This window comes from Chelonoidis abingdonii, chromosome 3, assembly GCF_003597395.2.
Source record: "Chelonoidis abingdonii isolate Lonesome George chromosome 3, CheloAbing_2.0, whole genome shotgun sequence".
Taxonomy (NCBI): Eukaryota; Metazoa; Chordata; order Testudines; family Testudinidae; genus Chelonoidis; species Chelonoidis abingdonii.
Window position 1 is genome coordinate 197,543,614 of NC_133771.1, and position 16,688 is coordinate 197,560,301.

At 42.7% G+C, this 16,688-nt stretch overlaps 2 protein-coding genes across 2 annotated transcripts in view; one reads left to right on the forward strand and one right to left on the reverse strand.

Annotated features, from left to right (window-relative positions):
- The window catches only part of PUS10 (pseudouridine synthase 10), an 84,925-nt gene extending 83,464 nt beyond the window's left edge, over positions 1–1,461 (reverse strand). Inside the window, exon 1 of the mRNA XM_032766731.2 lies at positions 1,052–1,461. The gene's annotated coding sequence lies outside the window, so the exon portion shown is untranslated. The remainder of the gene's footprint in view (positions 1–1,051) is intronic.
- A 6-nt stretch (positions 1,462–1,467) lies between these two features.
- PEX13 (peroxisomal biogenesis factor 13) lies at positions 1,468–12,126 on the forward strand. The gene is made up of 4 exons (XM_032766734.2): positions 1,468–1,613; positions 2,453–3,150; positions 3,833–3,958; positions 8,016–12,126. The coding sequence occupies exons 1-4, from the start codon at positions 1,540–1,542 to the stop codon at positions 8,312–8,314; spliced, it is 1,197 nt and encodes a 398-aa protein (XP_032622625.2). The 5' UTR covers positions 1,468–1,539; the 3' UTR covers positions 8,315–12,126.
- Positions 12,127–16,688: the final 4,562 nt, after the last annotated feature.

The following is a 16,688-nucleotide window of genomic DNA, read 5'->3' on the forward strand; positions in this document are numbered from 1 at the left end:
GCACGAAGCAGGTGGGGTCCGATGGGGGGGGGGGGCACACCACACCTGGCTGTTCGGAGTGGCACAGCCTCCCCTAACTGGCCCTTCATACCATTTCAGAAATCTAATGTGACCCTCAGTCCAAAAAGTTTGCCCACCCCAGTCTAACTAATTGCCATATTTGGAGTCAGGAAGACATTTTCCCTCAGCTCAGATTAGCAGAGACCCTGGGGGGTTTTCACCTTTCTCTGCAGCATGGGGCCTGGGTCACTTACAGGTTTAAACTAGACTAAATAGCGGATTCTCTGTAACTTGAAGTCTTTAAATCATGATTTGAGGACATCAGTAACTAAGACAGAGGTTAAGGATCTATTACAGGAGTGGGTGGGTGAGGCTCTGTAGCCTGCAATGTGCAAGAAGTCAAACTAGAGGATCCTGCCCAAACCCACAAGGAGTGGCGCCCTCTGGCGGCTTCCCTTTCCTCCCCTACCAGAAAGTATTATTCTGTATGGAAATAAAATAATCTGCGATGGGCAGGGGGAGGGGACATGAATTCACCGTGCACAGTGGTGCAGGATTCCCCAGGAGTATCCCTTCTGACAGCATCCACCCCATTCAGCTGCATATGGGGACATCTGAATGCATGTTTGAGGGAACATTACAAGTTATTTCATGCGAAGATCATACATGAAGGGGAAACCCTAACACAATTAAACATTCCGTGTGCATGTAAGTAAATGGGGAGGAGGGTGACCACACGTACAAGTGTATCTATATAGGGAATTAACCCCACCCCGCCCTGTACAAGATGAGTACGCACAACGAGAAGGCACATCCCGGGGGCGGGCGCGGCAGGTTATGCCTACGGGCAGGGCTGCAGAAGTGCTGTCTGCGGCACACAAGGGGCAGCGCCCCTCGCTAGCGGGAGCGGACCCCGGGGCTCCGCGTGTTCCCGTTCAGCACCGCGCATGCGAGGGAGCCCCTGCCACGGGCTGAGGGGACTACACACCCGCAGTGCATACCCACCCCCCGGGGCGGGGGCCCCTACGCCGGGCCCAGGGGCGCCTCCTACCTCCTCCCTCCTGCGCCCGGCGCCAGGAGCAGGAGCCTTTCTTGACGCCGGGGGAAGCATTAACTCTCGGCCCCGTAGAGCGCAGCGAGGCGCGCGTTCCCGTCCCCCTGGAAACAGGCGTCCCAGCAGGAAGGTTCCGGGCCCGCCGCCGCCATTGTTCAGCCCGGGCTCCGAGGAGGCAGCGGTCGCTTCTTCCGCCTACCGCTCACCCTGCTGCTGGCGACCCTCAGCCCTGGTCCGGGGGAGGGAAGGTCTCCGGACCGCGGAGACAGCAAACCCGCCGAGCCGGAGGAGACCTGAGCAGCGGCAGCCAGAGACATCAATCCGCACGCGCGGGCTGGCCAGGAGCCGCCGCACCCTCCGGAGGATGAATGGCTCGGCGCTCCGCCTGTCAGGCCTGGCAAGGCTGCGATCAGGTGGGCAGGCCAGGCTGGGCTGGGCTGGGCTGGGGCGGCTCTGGCGGGCGCAGCGGAGCTGGAAGGGAGGAGATGGCGTCTCAGCCACCGCCTCCCAAGCCCTGGGAGAACCGGCGCCTCGCGGGAACCGCGGCCCCGGCCTTCCAGTGAGTGCACCCCTCCCCCCTTTCCCGGGATACAGCCTGAGAGCCTCCCGCCACCCACTCTGCCCCGCCCCCTATGCAGGGGGGAGAGGCTCCCTCCCAGGGACCCGGCCCCACCCCTCTTTCCACGGGGGAACAGACCTCCCCGCCAGGGACCCTGCCCTGTTCCCCCATGGGAGTTGAGAGACACCCCTCCGGGACCTTGCCCCGTTCCTCCTTCCAGGGGGGGTGGGGACAGACCTCCCCCCACGGACCCTGCCCCGTCCCCCCATGGGGGTTGAGAGAGACCCCCCCGCGGGACCCTGCCCCGTTCCTCCTTCCACGGGAGGGGGACGGGGACAGACCTTGCCACCCCAGAGACCCTGCTCAGTTGCTCCATGGGGATTGAGAGACACCCCCCAAGGACCCTGTCCCGTTTCTCCTTCCACGGAGGGTGGGGACAGACCTCCCCGCCACGGACCCTGCCCCGTTCCCCCATGGGGGTTGAGAGACACCCCCCAGGGACCCTGCCCTGTTTTTCCTTCCACGGGAGGGGACAGATCTCCCCACCCCAGAGACCCTGCTCCGTCCCTCTGTGGGGGTTGAGAGACATCCCTCCCCCCCCCCCGCCCCAGGGCCCTGACCTGTTCTTCCTCCCATGGGGGGGAGAGACTCTTTCCCCCCACCCCGAGGGGTTATGAGACTTCTTGCCACAACCACCTCCACCCCCGTGGGAGGAGAGAGACTCCATCACACGCACTTTGCTCCCCTGCCTGCCCACCCCCCCAGTTTGTGCATTTTTTGGGATAATGTTAATATAAAATGATTATGGGTACTGATCTTGAACCTCTGAATTTATTTAGGTCTGCTGACTTGGGTGCCAGCCTGCTGACCAGGCCTGGACAACCCACACTCACAAGAGTACCTCCGCCTATTTTGCCACGACCATCACAGCAGGCAGGGAACAGTAGCCTGAGCAATTTCAGGCCTGCGTATAGCAGTTCCTTTTCTCCAGGCTATGGCACGTACGGAAACTCCTTTTATGGAAACTATAGCCCTTACAGTTATGGATATGGTGGTTTGGGCTATAACCGGTTTCGTACAGACGATCTGCCTCCCAGCAGATTTGTTCAGCAGGCTGAAGAGAGCAGCAGAGGTGCATTTCAGTCCATTGAAAGTATCGTGCATGCATTTGCCTCAGTCAGTATGATGATGGATGCTACCTTTTCAGCTGTTTATAACAGTTTCAGGGCTGTATTGGATGTAGCCAATCACTTCTCACGACTCAAAATACATTTCACAAAGGTGTTTTCAGCTTTTGCATTAGTCAGAACTATAAGATACTTCTACAACCGGATACAGCGGCTGCTGGGTCTGCGGAAGAGCTCTGAGAATGAGGATTTGTGGGCTGAAAGTGAAGGAACTGTGGCTCGCATTGGCCTAGAGGACCGGGCAGCTAACTCAGCAAAATCCTGGCCCATTTTCTTGTTCTTTGCTGTTATTCTTGGGGGTCCCTACCTCATCTGGAAGCTGCTCTCCACATACAGTGATGAAGAAACAGGTAAACAAGATCAGCAAATTGAGGAGAGTGTAGGTTAGAAAATAAACTATTCATGTTCTTGCCACAAATAAATTAGTAAATCATACCCTAAAAATGCTGAATTCAACAGGGAGATGGAGATTAAGATATTAGAATAGCCTATTCTTTGATGCCATGTTAATTGATCTCTATCAAAGAGGTTCTGCTTCTAGGGAAGGTAAGATTTTAGGGCTGAGTTCTGCAGCTGCGTCATGTGTACAACTGCAGAATCAGGTTTCTTATGTGAAAGAAACTCTTTGGCAGCAAGATTCAACTAGGTATTACAATACAGCACTTTACTAATAACATGTTCTTTAGTGAACTTGGGGAAAAAACTTGGGTGCTTGCTTGCTTTATTCAGTCAATCCATCTATCTGGTGACTTGGAATAGAAAATTCTGCAAACCAGGACACTTATATGCAGAGGCCTAAATGTGGATTCAGAAGCCTAACTTGAAAAGCCCCTGAAAGTGTTGGTAATTGTATAGTGCCATATGTGTATGGCCCTGTAATAAATGTTTGTATAACGCTTTTAAGATTACCTAAATGTTTCTGTGACCCATTATATTTAGTATATGCATACTTGTGGAAAAATTCAATTTCTGTTATGAAGTACTTTAAAGATCCAGATGATTATGCTGCTTTTTAACTCTTCTGTGAAATAGTGTCTAGTAATTGGGCAAACGGAGATGATGATCATGTAATTGGAAGAGCAGAATATGACTTCACCACTGTTTCAGAAGAAGAAATTTCTTTTCATGCTGGTGACATGCTAAAATTAGCACCTAAAGGTAAGATTATGATTTATTGTGCATTTATTTTCTAATTTCCAGTGACTTTTTAATGCTTGTGAATGGAATCATATTGATAGCCCTTTGAGATCAAAAGAGACATATTTTAGTTGGCCCAACTCAACAGGCCAGTGATTGGGCATGTTGCTTCTCTAGAGCATCCACACAATCTTTTTGAGTGGGTTTTGCTTAATTTCCCTAAAATGTTGGCCAGTACAGTAACTCATTTTGAGACATGCCCAAAGATCACTTACACAGTGCACCTTCACCAACGACTGTACCCCTCACATTTCCTCATGGGCCATGCAGCAGTGCTGTGACAAAAGTTAGATCTGTGCAGTGCTTTCATTTTCAGAACACTTCAAACATTAATCCTCATGGCATCCTTTGGAGACAGGTAAACTGTTTGCATTTCTTTCTTACAAAGTCAGTTTCTCTGAGCTGGTATGCATTCTACCTGACTCCCACCAGACTTCTGTGAAATCTACACACATGCATCTGAGGGCAGAATGTGGCCATTGTAATAATCACTGAGGAAACTGTGATATTCAAAAGAGGATAGTTGTCACATACATACAGCACACTGAATCCTGTAGATAAATGCACATATTCCAATCTGTTGAGTATGTGTAGGCCAAAAAAAGATATACATGGAAATATACTAACAGTAATTTCTTAGAACATTTTGTATTTATACTTTGTGTAATCAGTTGCATGTAGTTAATTACAGTGAAGGGTGTGATCTTCAAAAAGACTTTCAAAGTCTTTTTTCCTCTGCAGAAAATATCTTTTATCCTTTGGAAAAGGGGTGTACCTTTTTTAGCCTCTAACTGGACTGCTATACAGGAATTGACAAATCCTGTTGTATCTTTTTTTTTTTTTTTTATGGCTGTCAAATGATTTTTTAAAATTGTGATTAATTGTGAGATTTTTTAATTGCGATTTATCATGCTATTTTAAAAAAATGATCATGATTAATCATGAGATTTAATTGCACTGTTAATAATAGAATACCATTTATTAAAATATTTTTGGATGTTTTCTACGTTTTCAAATATATTGATTTCAGTTACAACAGAATCCAAATGAACAGTGTTCACTTTATATTACCGTATATACTCCTTCATAAACCGAATTTTTTTAGTAAAAAAGAGAAGCACCAGAGAAGGGGGTCAGTTTATGACCGGTTATAGAGCCGCTTTGCCCTAACAAAGGGGGCAAGGAGAGGCACCACAGCCAGCAGAGCCAGAAGGGAAGAGGCAGGGCCAGAGTCTCTTCACTTCTGACCATGCTGCATTCCCCTCCAGCCTCCAAAGTAGCTGCAGCTCCAGGTCTGGCAGGCTGCAGCTTCTGCCAGGCCAGAGACATCCTCACCTGGCCCACGCCAGCTAAGGTGGGAAGCGATGGGATGGGGAGAGTGTGGGGCTCCAGGCTAGTGGTGGGGTCATGTGGGGGGGTGGTCACAGGCATTACTTCCCTGAACCCCAGCTTCTTCCCCTTTCCCCCCAAAAAGTTGCTGTCCCGGCCCATCAGGGTAAGCCACTGGTGGGCTGGGACACTTTGTTTACTTAGGTTTACCTCTGTGCCTGCAGAGCTCGAGGTAAACAAACCGTCTTAGCCCGCCAGCGGCTTATCCTGATGGCTCGGGAGCCAAAGTTTGCCGAACCTTGAATTATAGGGTCAGCTTATGAATGGGTTATAAAAAATTGCCATTTTTACTTATCTGTCTTGGGGGGTCGGCTTATAAATGAACCGGCTTATGATTGAGTATATACGGTATTTTTTATCATAAATATTTGCACTGTAAAAAGATAAATATAAGAAATAGCATTTTTCAAATCACCTCATATAAGAACGGAAATGTAATCTCTTCATTATGAAAGTGCAACTTACAAATGTAAAATTTTTTTTCATAACTACACTCAAAAATAAAACAATATAAAACTTTAGCGCCTACAAGTCCACTCAGTCCTACTTATACAGCCAGTCACTAAGACAAACAAATACGTTTACATTTACAGGAGATAATGCCTGCTTCTTATTTACAGTGTCACCTGAAAGTGGGAACAGGCATTTGCATGGCAGTATTGGTAGCCAACATTGCAAGGTATTTACATGCCAGATATGCTAAACATTTGTATGTGCCTTCATGCTTCGATCACCATTCCAGAGGACGTGCTTCCATGCTGATGACTGGTTTTGCTCGATAATGATCCAAAGCAGTGCGGACTGACACACATTCATTTTCATCATCTGAGTCAGATGCCACCAACAGAAGGTTCATTTTCTTTTGTGGTGGTTCAGGTTCTGTAGTTTCTGCATTGGAGTTTTGCTCATTTAAGACTTTTGACAGCATGTTACATACCTCCTCCCTCTCAGATTTTGGAAGGCACTTCAGGTTCTTAAACCTTGGTTCGTGTGCTGTAGCTGCCTTTAGAAATCTCACGTTGGTATCTTCTTTGCGTTTAGTGAAACCTGCAGTGAAAGTGTTCTTAAATCAAACAAAATGTGCTGGGTCATCATCCGAGACTGCTATCGCATTAAATATATGGCAGAATACAGATAAAACCAAAGAGCAGGAGACATACAATTCTTCCCCAAGGAGTTCAGTCATAACTTTAATTAATATATTATTATTTTAATGAGCATTGTCAGCATGGAAACATGTCGTCTCGAATCGTGGCCGAAATACGAAGGGGCATACGAATGTTTAGTATATCTGGACATAAATACCTAGCAGTGCCAGCTACTATAGTGCCATGCGAATGCCTGTTCTCATTTTAAGGTGACATTGTAAATAAGTGGGCAACATTATCTCCCGTAAATGTAAATAATCTTGTTTCTCTTAGCAATTGGCTAAACAAGAAGTAGGACTGAGTGGACTTGTAGGCTCTAAAGTTTTACAGTTTTGTTTTTGAGTTCAGTTATGTAAAAACAACAAAAAACTACATTTGTAAATTGCACTTTCATAATAAAAAGAGTGCAGTACAGTACTTGTATGAGGTGAATTGAAAAGTACTATTTTTTTCTTTTTTACGGTGCAAATATTTGTAATAAAAAATAATATAAAATGAGGACTAACATGTAATTTGTATTCTGTTGTAATTGAAATAAATATATTTGAAAATGTAGGAAAACATCCAAAAATATTTATTATAAATTTTCAGTTGGCATTCTATTATTGTTTAACAGTAAAATTAAAATTGCAATTAACCATGATTTCGTTTTTAATCAAGTTAATTTTTTTTCAGTTAATCGCTTGAGTTATCTGCGATTGACAGCCCTACTTTTTTTTAATATATTTTAATTAGGGCCCTACCAAATTCACTGCCATGAAAAATGCGTCACGGACCATGAAATCTGGTCTTTTGTGTGCTTTTACTCTATACTATACAGATTTCATGGGGGAGATCAGTGTTTGCAAATTGATTTCTTGACCCAAAAGAGAGTTGCAGGGTGTTGCTGCAAGGTTATTTTAGGCACGGTTGCAGTATTGCCACCCTTACTTCTGTGCTGACTGGGCAGCCAGAGAGAAGTGGCTGTTGGCTGGGCGCCCAGTTCTGAAGGCAGCACCCCGCCAGCAGCATTGCAGAAGTAAGGGTAGTTCCTCAACCCTTGCTTCCAGTAACCTTGCGACCCCCCCCCACACACACACACAAAACTCCTTTTTGGGTCAGGACCCCTACAATTATAACACTGAAATTTCAGATTCAAATAGCTGAAATCATGAAATTTTATAATTTTTAAAATCATATGACTGTGAAATTGACCACAATGGACTGTGAATTTGGTAGGGCCCTAATTTTAACACACAAACTTCTATATTTGATTTTCCATAAATGTTAGCACTTTAAACACCACATGAACAGTTATCTGGCTTGTCATGTGACTGACTAGTTGTTGACTTAATAGCAAGTATTCTCCATGTTTCTGCTGAGTTTTGAATTAGATGACTGTATAATGTCTGGTGAGATCTCAAACTCTGTGAAAGTGTTTTAAGGTATAACTGTTATGCATTTTGAATTGCTTTGTAACTACAGCTTAGTTTTCTTATCAGAAAAACAACCCAAAGTACGTGGTTGGCTTTTGGCTAGTCGTGATGGTCAAACAACAGGACTTGTGCCAGCTAATTACATCAAAATATTGGGTAAAAGAAGAGGTCGGAAAACAGCGGAGCTGGAAATTATTACAGAGCAGCAGTCGGCTTTTACCAACACACCGCCTGTTAGAGGAGCCACTGATGCAGATACTTTAGAAGAGCAAGAAGCTGCATTTGAGTCTGTTTTTGTTGAAATGAATAAGGTTCCCGTTACCTCTGACTCCACTGTGATAGGTGGAGAGAAACAGGATCTCTGATACACCCGGATAAAATTTAGTGATTGAACTATACTTATCAATAATTCTTTTGATATTCTTAAAATTGTAGAAGTACACTGTTAGGACTATGTCAGGTATCTCACTGCTGGTGACGGGTGAACAGATAACACCATAATTTACCCAAACTTTAATAGCATGCTTGGATCACTTAAAGTTGTACATTTATGGCCCTGCCCAGCAAACTATTGGCAATTGTGAGATCTCAGGCTAGGGGAAGTTCTGTAGAAGCAACTGGGTAAGCCAATGTGTTGCATCTCTAGCTGCACATTTTGGTCATTTGAAGGAATAGTGCTGATGAATTCTAGAGGTTGCAGCGTCCAGTCCGCCTTCCTGGAGAAAGAATTGGCTTGATATGAGGCCTTTGAGACAGGGTGTTGAAAAGGAAAATAAGCATTTCTAGCAGAGGCCTCCAAAAAGTGTATATTGAAGAGCCCTGAAAATACTTTATTTTTTTGGCTGCTTTTTGGTAAAATTAGTGCTTCCACTACCACAAAGAAAAATTAAAGACTTCAGTCCTTTATTATAAAAAGGTGACTGTGTTAAGAAACAGGATTAGCACTGTGAAGGAAGGTACATTCAACTGGAATTGTAAGCAGATAAATGCTATTACCAGTATTTATTTGTCCTTTATTCTAATGTCGTTTTCAAGAAAGTATAAGTGTTTTGGGTTTTTTTTCTCCACCATTCTGGGAACTTTTCCTCATCAGAGTCCTGAGGACCACATGTTTTGTTCTGGTTTAAACTGCACATGCTTTAGGCCCTACGTATTTTCCAGCCAAGCACTGTTAAGGATGTTCATTTTTATCCACATCTCTCTAGGGCCTAGTGAGCTAAGTTAGCACAGCCACACTCCCAGCCAGGTATATAATAGCATATCAATTTCTAGTAATTATGTATTTTAACAGCTACATCTAAACTTCCCTTGTTTCAGTGCAATTTCTTTTTGAACTTTTGTGAGAAAATTCATCCTGATTTTAACACAACAGGAATGCATCACAGAGTGGATAGGAAACATCTGTGTTGCCATTAAATAGATGCGGTTTTCCCACAAAATAGGAAACAAGAAAAAAGGCTGCCCATTTCATTGTCTCATCGTGGAAATGGATGAGTTAACTGCTAACTTGATTATTCCTGCTGCACTAAAGGCATTAAATCGGGTATTTCCCCATAAAATCTGAGGTACATTGAGAACCATAATTGCATAAAGACTATTAACGCTATCCATTTTGCCTTCAAATCTATTTACTTTTGTGAGCTCTGTACTGAAGTCATACTTCTCTGGGAAGCAAAGTTAAGTAAAGATTCCTCTATCGGGACTCATTCGCATTAATATTAGATTTGATTAACACAGAATCATTTTCAGTTGAGGCTGTAGTTCTTATGGAATGCTCTTATATACTGTGTTGAACCCTTCAGTGTTAGAACAGATCATGTAGTTCTAATGTACTACAGCAAAGGAAAAATACTGATGGCTGTGTATTAATAAATCATTTCAATTAAGTAGCCTGTTTCTTAAAAACAAAAACCCACAGCAGCACCCACGCGAGTTAAACTTGCATACTTATACTAGCTGTTCCTGGGGGAATTCTAGGCCAAAAAGTTAAAAATTCTGTGCAGAATATTGCAATAGCCCAGTATAATCACGCCGGTTTCAATTATTTTGGTAATTTATTTCAAAAGACCTCTCAGCAAGTATGTTAGTAACAATACAGACAACAGAAAAGATTAAGGAAATATTTTTTGACAAATAGATTCCTTACTAGGCATATTAATACATAACGTTCAGTAATAATTCATCTAACCTACAGAAATGTATTTCCTGCCCTCTCTCAGAAGCAGTGCATAGGTTTGGGAGGAGTCAGGAGTAATGGAGGAGCTGAGGGAGGGGAAAGTAACTGCTGGGAAGGAGCCTCGATGTGAACCTGGAGGGTTGTTAGGTGGGAAAAGTATGGAATGGGGGTTTTCTGGTCAGGGAGGGATTGTTAGGAAGCCTCCCCCTTGCAGATGCTGGCTAACCCCTAGCTTCACTCATTGTTATGCACATCTACCCCAGTCCCCATGTGCCCCTGCATCCCCACTCCCATTCAGTCCCTGCCCCAGTCTGCGACTCCCCCAACAGCCCCATATGCCCACACTGCCTGGCTCCCATATCCTGTGCCTCCTGAGCTAGTCCCACAGAGAGGATACTGTGAGGAATGCAGCTTCTTCTCTTCCCTATCTGCAGCTGGGGCTGCTCGCACCGAGAAGCGGATGCTCTCTGTCCTAGTGCACAGTGGCTCCAGGTAGGCGAAAGATGTAACTGCAGAACTTTTCAGCAGAATGTATTTTCAGCTGAGGGGGGGGAAAAAAAAGTCCGCATGGCACATGAATTCTCAGTGTGTTGGAATAAGTAGCATAATAGATTTTGGTAGTTTTAATTCACGTTTCTGTAGAGATCTTCAACATCAATTTCCATTGCAAGCTTCATTAATATGTTTATATTTTAAATGCACTTGGTAACTGTTAGTACTTTGGCAACTTGTGGTGAACAGAATTAGTAAGTTCTAGACAAAATAGTTACAACAAGCTATTGCTAACCTCAGGCTGGGTAATAGTCTAAGAGTAGCAATTGATCCAGCGGTAAATCTAAACACAATAAATCAATCCCCAAGCTCTATCCTGTCAACTCCTGTACTCCAGCTTGGCAAGAGGCGCAGGCAGAGTCAACTCACTGTAGTGAAGACACTGTGGTAAGTAGGTCTAAGTACATCAACTTCAGCTACGTTATTCACCTAGCTGAAGTTGCGTAACTTAGATCAATTCCCCTCCCACCCCAGTGTAGACCAGGCCTAAGGGGCTGGTATGCTGGAGCCCTGGATTTTAGAATAACCTCTGGACTCTTGCTGTGTACAATGGCAAGGTTAGGAGTATAGGAGATAGGGCCCTGGTTCCTGGGAGACAGTGTAGTGAAGCATTTTTTGCTACTGCTTGCTCAGTAAGATATGTAGCTGCTATGGGAGAGGGAAAGGAAAAAACAGCCCACATGGAAGGGGTGAATTAAAAACCCAGAGCCAGTACACATTTCTGAGAAATTTTTCTCAATATGCCAATGCACCAGATGAGGGATTAACTAAAATTTGGATGGGACTCCCCCTGCTGCAGAAACAGAATGGAAACTGAGGACAAGAACGTATATTTCAGATTGTTCGAAAACTTTACATCAAATGTTCAGTTTCTGCCCACATTCCTTGTTCCTGATGGGTTTAATTATTTTACTATTGGAGCATCAATCTTTCTTGTATCAATAAAGAATTTTAACTGGAGCAGTAGTCTTTTAAAAGAATAAAAGCTTTTTAAAAAATGTCCGTTAAATCAGGGTTCTACTTTCCTAATCAATACTAGATTGGAAAACACTTTCAACTGAACGTTAGAATCTTTAAATCTCATTAATTCTTAATAAAGAGATAGTTAAATTTCATATTTGAGTTTTTCTGGTCATGTTCTTTAACAGTATTCTCTTGGTAGAAAAGGGGTAGCTTATAAATAGTTGGACATTGACTAACCTGTCTTACTGTGTAGTAGCTTGACAGTCTATCAAATCACTGTAAATGTTATAACTGTGCATAGAATTGTGACCTTTTCAATTGTTTACTCACTTCAATGGAAAAAGAGGGCTGAGAAAATGGTGTAGTATGTTGTATTTTATTTTAAAAATTCTGAAATTGTATTGACTATATAAATGTATTAAAATTGAGATTTTGGCTTTGTTGGATATAAATTAACATCAGAACAAGAACGAGTTTAAAATGGAATCCTGTGAGCTAATTGTTTCCCATGCCTCTATACATATGTCAAGTTCTTGTAAAAAGTTTGTTTGCTTTAGTTCTGAATGAAAACAATTTAATTGTAAACTAACTGTACAAATATGTAAGAACAGAAAATGTTAAATATATTTTTTAAAACTGCATTAGGGATTTGAGGTTTCCTTGGGAAATAATAATATTTTAGTCTTTAATAAGACCCAAGATAAAATTCTCAATAATGCCTAAGCCCCATTTTCAAAAGTGACACAGACACAAAGGAGTCTAAGTCTTACGGACTTTCACTGTTGTGAAATTGTAGGGGAAAACTCAGTTAAAATTACTCTCAGACAAGAAGCAATTAGTTAAAACTGTAAAAGTGACATGTAAAAATTCTCCTTCCACATTTTACAAGCATCCTTGACTGTGATATACAAAACTTGCTTAGGATCTTTCAGCATATCTATTATCAATATATATATAATTTTGACTACATGAATAGTGATGGATATGCTGAATTTGTACCTACTGTTTGTCAGGCAAGGTGGCTTGTGAAATGCATACAGTACATTTTTAAATGACAATAGTGTCATTAACTGCATGTACAAACTGTCAGGGTACTGGAATATTTAAATTACTTTAACTGATCATTTCCATAACTCTGTGGTTATGGTTTTATGAAGGTTGCATAAGGATTAAATATTTTGTCAGGGGAAGGATACAATACAGATGTATTCAGCACTGTACAGTGGCTAAAGTGTTCTGAAGAAATGAGGTTTTTTTCCTGAGAAGTTTAACACAGAAGTCTGTGTAATATAAAAAGGTGGGGTGTGGTGTCAATAACTAGAAAGCTTCACAAATATTGTGTGTGTGGAATTTTAGGTTTTTGAAGGACGAGTGCTTTCCCAGCATTGACTAGGAGGCTGTTCATGAGTGTATGGAGGAAGGTGTAAGAGATGAGAAAAACGATGTAGGTGAGGACTGCTTGATTTATGCAGTAGACCTAAGCAACAGAACTTGAAATCCTTCTTAGGGCATTTAGTTTTATGTACTTGGATTACCTCTGAATTTTAATCTTAAAATAATAGGCTCTTTGGTACATGAACTGTATCTTCATATATATATTTGTACAGTACTTAGCATGAGATCCCAGTCTTGATGAGAGCTTCAGGGTGTTAATAGAATATTAAATAGTACATACAAATTCAGAAGCCAAATTTAAGTTTTTGAGTAGTATTGCAAACTGAAAGACATTACTTTTTGTCCAGCACAATAAAAAATAAAATAGATTACTATTTTTCAATTTTTTATTTTCCTTGCATAGCCTCAAAAGAACTACTCTTATGGAACTAAAAAGCATCTGAGCCAGCAAGATTATTTTAATATGTTTGGCCTCACTAGAAGCACTTTACCAGTATGGGAATACTGGTATACTATATCAGTGAAGTGTTCCTCACGTGGACACAGCTACACTGTCAAAGCTGTCCTTTATAGCAGTATCGCAAAACCACCCCCCACACATGAAACAAGCTCTGTTGGTTTAGCAGAACCATTCAGCCACAGTCTTCCTGACTGTTAACCATCAACTTTTCCTTATTTTGCTGTACAAAGTCAGCATTAATTTAATCTGGGAATTGCTGGCAGGAAAATGGGGAATTATGCTATTTATCTCATTATGTATTTGATTCTATGTCCATAGAAATCAAAGGGAGTTTTGTCACTGACTTCAAAGGATGCAAGATCAGGCCCTTAATATTCTGATTCTGTTTTTTGTATGCTTGTGTACACTTTTCACAGCCTATTTCCTAATATATCTCAGCTTTTCTTCAACGAAGTTGGTGACAGTGATGATCATGGGAGTGAGAAAAGGACAGGAATGTAGTATAGTTTATAGGTTTACAGCAATAGGATGAAATTAAGAAAAGGAAAATAAGGTAAATGAAAAAAAAATGTCGACAGGTTTTTAATAATGTAGGCTAGTCTCCCAAGTGAAGTGGTAGGATACCCTCATCTGGACATGCTAAAAGTTGATTGAAAAGAGAAATGCACCATAGGGAACAAACCTGTAGTGACTAATAGATTAAATGAATGAATAGATTTCCTATTTCTAGGAATCCATGCACTGTCAGTGCTCTCACTTGTTGGGAAACCTTTTCTTTTTCTAATTTAATTTTAAGAATGCATGCCTTCTCTGATATTCTCTTGAACTCATTTCTTAGTTCATCCACTTGCTGCTGATGTTCTCTGCAAGAAAGGAAAACATAAAAGAGTCAACTGTCCTTAGAGACAGATTGTAATTTCAAATATGTGTTGTGCATCATTGCAGTTCTAAAACATTCATTACTCCATCTGCACCTTAAATATGTAGACTTCTCAAGATACTTGTGTGAAATTAGAATCTCTGACAGAAAATACTCAAAAAGTAAAGAAAATACCTCCTTTGGGGGGTTTTGGAAGCATTTTTCATGAAAAGGTGCATAGAGCATGATAGGTGTTTATTTTTTAAATAATTTTATGTAATGCTAAATAAATAAAATGAAGTTTGAAAAAATTTCCTACTCCTAAAGTCCTGCTTCAAAATTAACTATGGAACAGTTCCGTAAGAATCCCTAGTAGTATTCTGGTAGCCTAAAGGTTCAAAACAGAATCAAGAGTCTTATGCTGAATGTTGTAAAAATACTGCATGAGATAGTCCCTCTTCCAAGAGCCTATAAAATGTAACCAATCTCTTTCCAAAGAAAAAGTGATGAACCGAACTAAAATACTCTTAAAAAATTCTGCTCTAAAACGTGATTCTGTAAAAATGACAAAATACTTTGAGAAAAAAATTGTGGGGGGGGGAAGGGTGGAGGGGCAAAGGGGGGATTTGTGAACAGCTCCATCAGAATTTGCCTGTCAGTGATACAGGATCAAATGTACTCACATTATAACTTAAATTGTGGTGGTTGTTATTTCCTAATTAACAGCTCAGCAAATTCAGCCTGGAATCTGTGTCATTTTTCCTCACACATCAATAATAAATATTTTTAAAAGTTCTGTAGGCTAAATTAGGTCTTCAGTGTCAACTATGTAACCTTGATCAGTAAGTTTGCATATGTAACTGATTTGAGCTTAGTAAATAACATTGATGTTGCACATGCAAGGAAAGAATCCTTCCCATCCTCTAAGAGTCTATGTGTCACTTTGTAATTGTTTTTTTTCTAGTTCACTGGATGTGCGATACTCAACAATTTGCGCACAAAAAATCACCTGAAATTTTCAGAGAAAAATCTCAAGGCGGTAATGTTAACAAGTTGGGAATCATTTGAAAATTAATGATGAGGTTATGGAGTATTTAGGCAGCAAAAATCCCATTGATTTAATCTCTCAAAGACTGCAACATCAGGCCCCATCATTGGATCATATTGTATCTTCCTGCGGTGGGAGAAGGGGCCCAGGAAACATCATGAAATTCACCTCACAGAATTCTCCATCCATCTTAACCTTGAGAGGGAGGGATTTGTTGGTGCTCAGAGGAGGCAGATGACATCTTTAAAACCATGGAATTTCTGGGGATGTGCAAGGAAAAGAAGCTCCTGTTTCAACCACATTCCTCAAATCATAGAATATCAGGCTGCCCGGGTGGAGGGGGGGGAAAGTGGGGCAATTTGTCCCGGGCCCCGCAGGGGCCCCCACTAGAGTTTTTTGGGGCCCCTGGAGCAGGGTCCTTCACTTGGACCCGAAGCGGGACCCGCCGCCGAAGTGCAGCCAGGTCTTCAGGGCACTTCGGCGATGGGTCCCAGAGTGGAAGGACCCCCTGCCGCCAAAGTGCCCTGCAGACCCGCAGCGTAGACCCCCCGCCGCCGAAGACCCGGCTGCACTTTGGCTGTGAGTCCAGCTTCGGTGGTAATTTGGCAGCAGGGGGTCCCCGCCACGGGTCTTCCGGGCAGTTGGGCGGCAGGTCCTGGATCAGAAGGACCCCCCGCCACTGAATTACTGCTGAAGCGGGGGATCCCGCCGCCGAAGACCTCAGGCCCCCTGAATCCTCTGGGCGGCCCTGTAGAAAGAATATCAGGGTTGAAAGGGACCTCAGGAGGTCATCTAGTCCAACCCCCTGCTCAAAGCAGGACCAATCCCCGACTAAATCATCCCAGCCAGGGCTTTGTCAAGCCTGACCTTAAAAACCTCTAAGGAAGGAGATTCCACCACCTCCCTAGATGTGTAACCTTCAGTGCTTCACCACCCTCATAGTGAAAAAGTTTTTCCTAATATCCAACTAAACCTCCCCACTGCAACTTGAGACCATTACTCCTTGTTCTGTCATCTGGACCACTGAGAACAGTCTAGATCCGCCTCTTTGGACACCCTTTCAGTTAGTTGAAAGCAGTATCAATCCCCCCTCATTCTCTCTTCTGCAGGTTAAATAATCCCGTTCCTCATCTTTCTCCTCATAGTCATGTGCACCAGCCCTAATCATTTTAGTTGCCCTCTGCTGACCTCAATTTTTCCAATCCTTCTTGTAAGTGGGGCCCAAAACTGGACAGTACTCCAGATGAGGCCTCACCAATACTGAATGAGGGGAATTATCACGCTTC

Excerpts from the sequence above, each read along its gene's own strand:
- PEX13 (XM_032766734.2), top strand. The coding sequence starts at position 1,540 with ATGGCGTCTCAGCCACCGCCTCCCAAGCCCTGGGAGAACCGGCGCCTC. Across the intron at positions 3,151-3,832 it reads ATACAGTGATGAAGAAACAG|TGTCTAGTAATTGGGCAAAC; the intron begins GTAAACAAGATC and ends TCTGTGAAATAG. Across the intron at positions 3,959-8,015 it reads GCTAAAATTAGCACCTAAAG|AAAAACAACCCAAAGTACGT; the intron begins GTAAGATTATGA and ends TTTTCTTATCAG.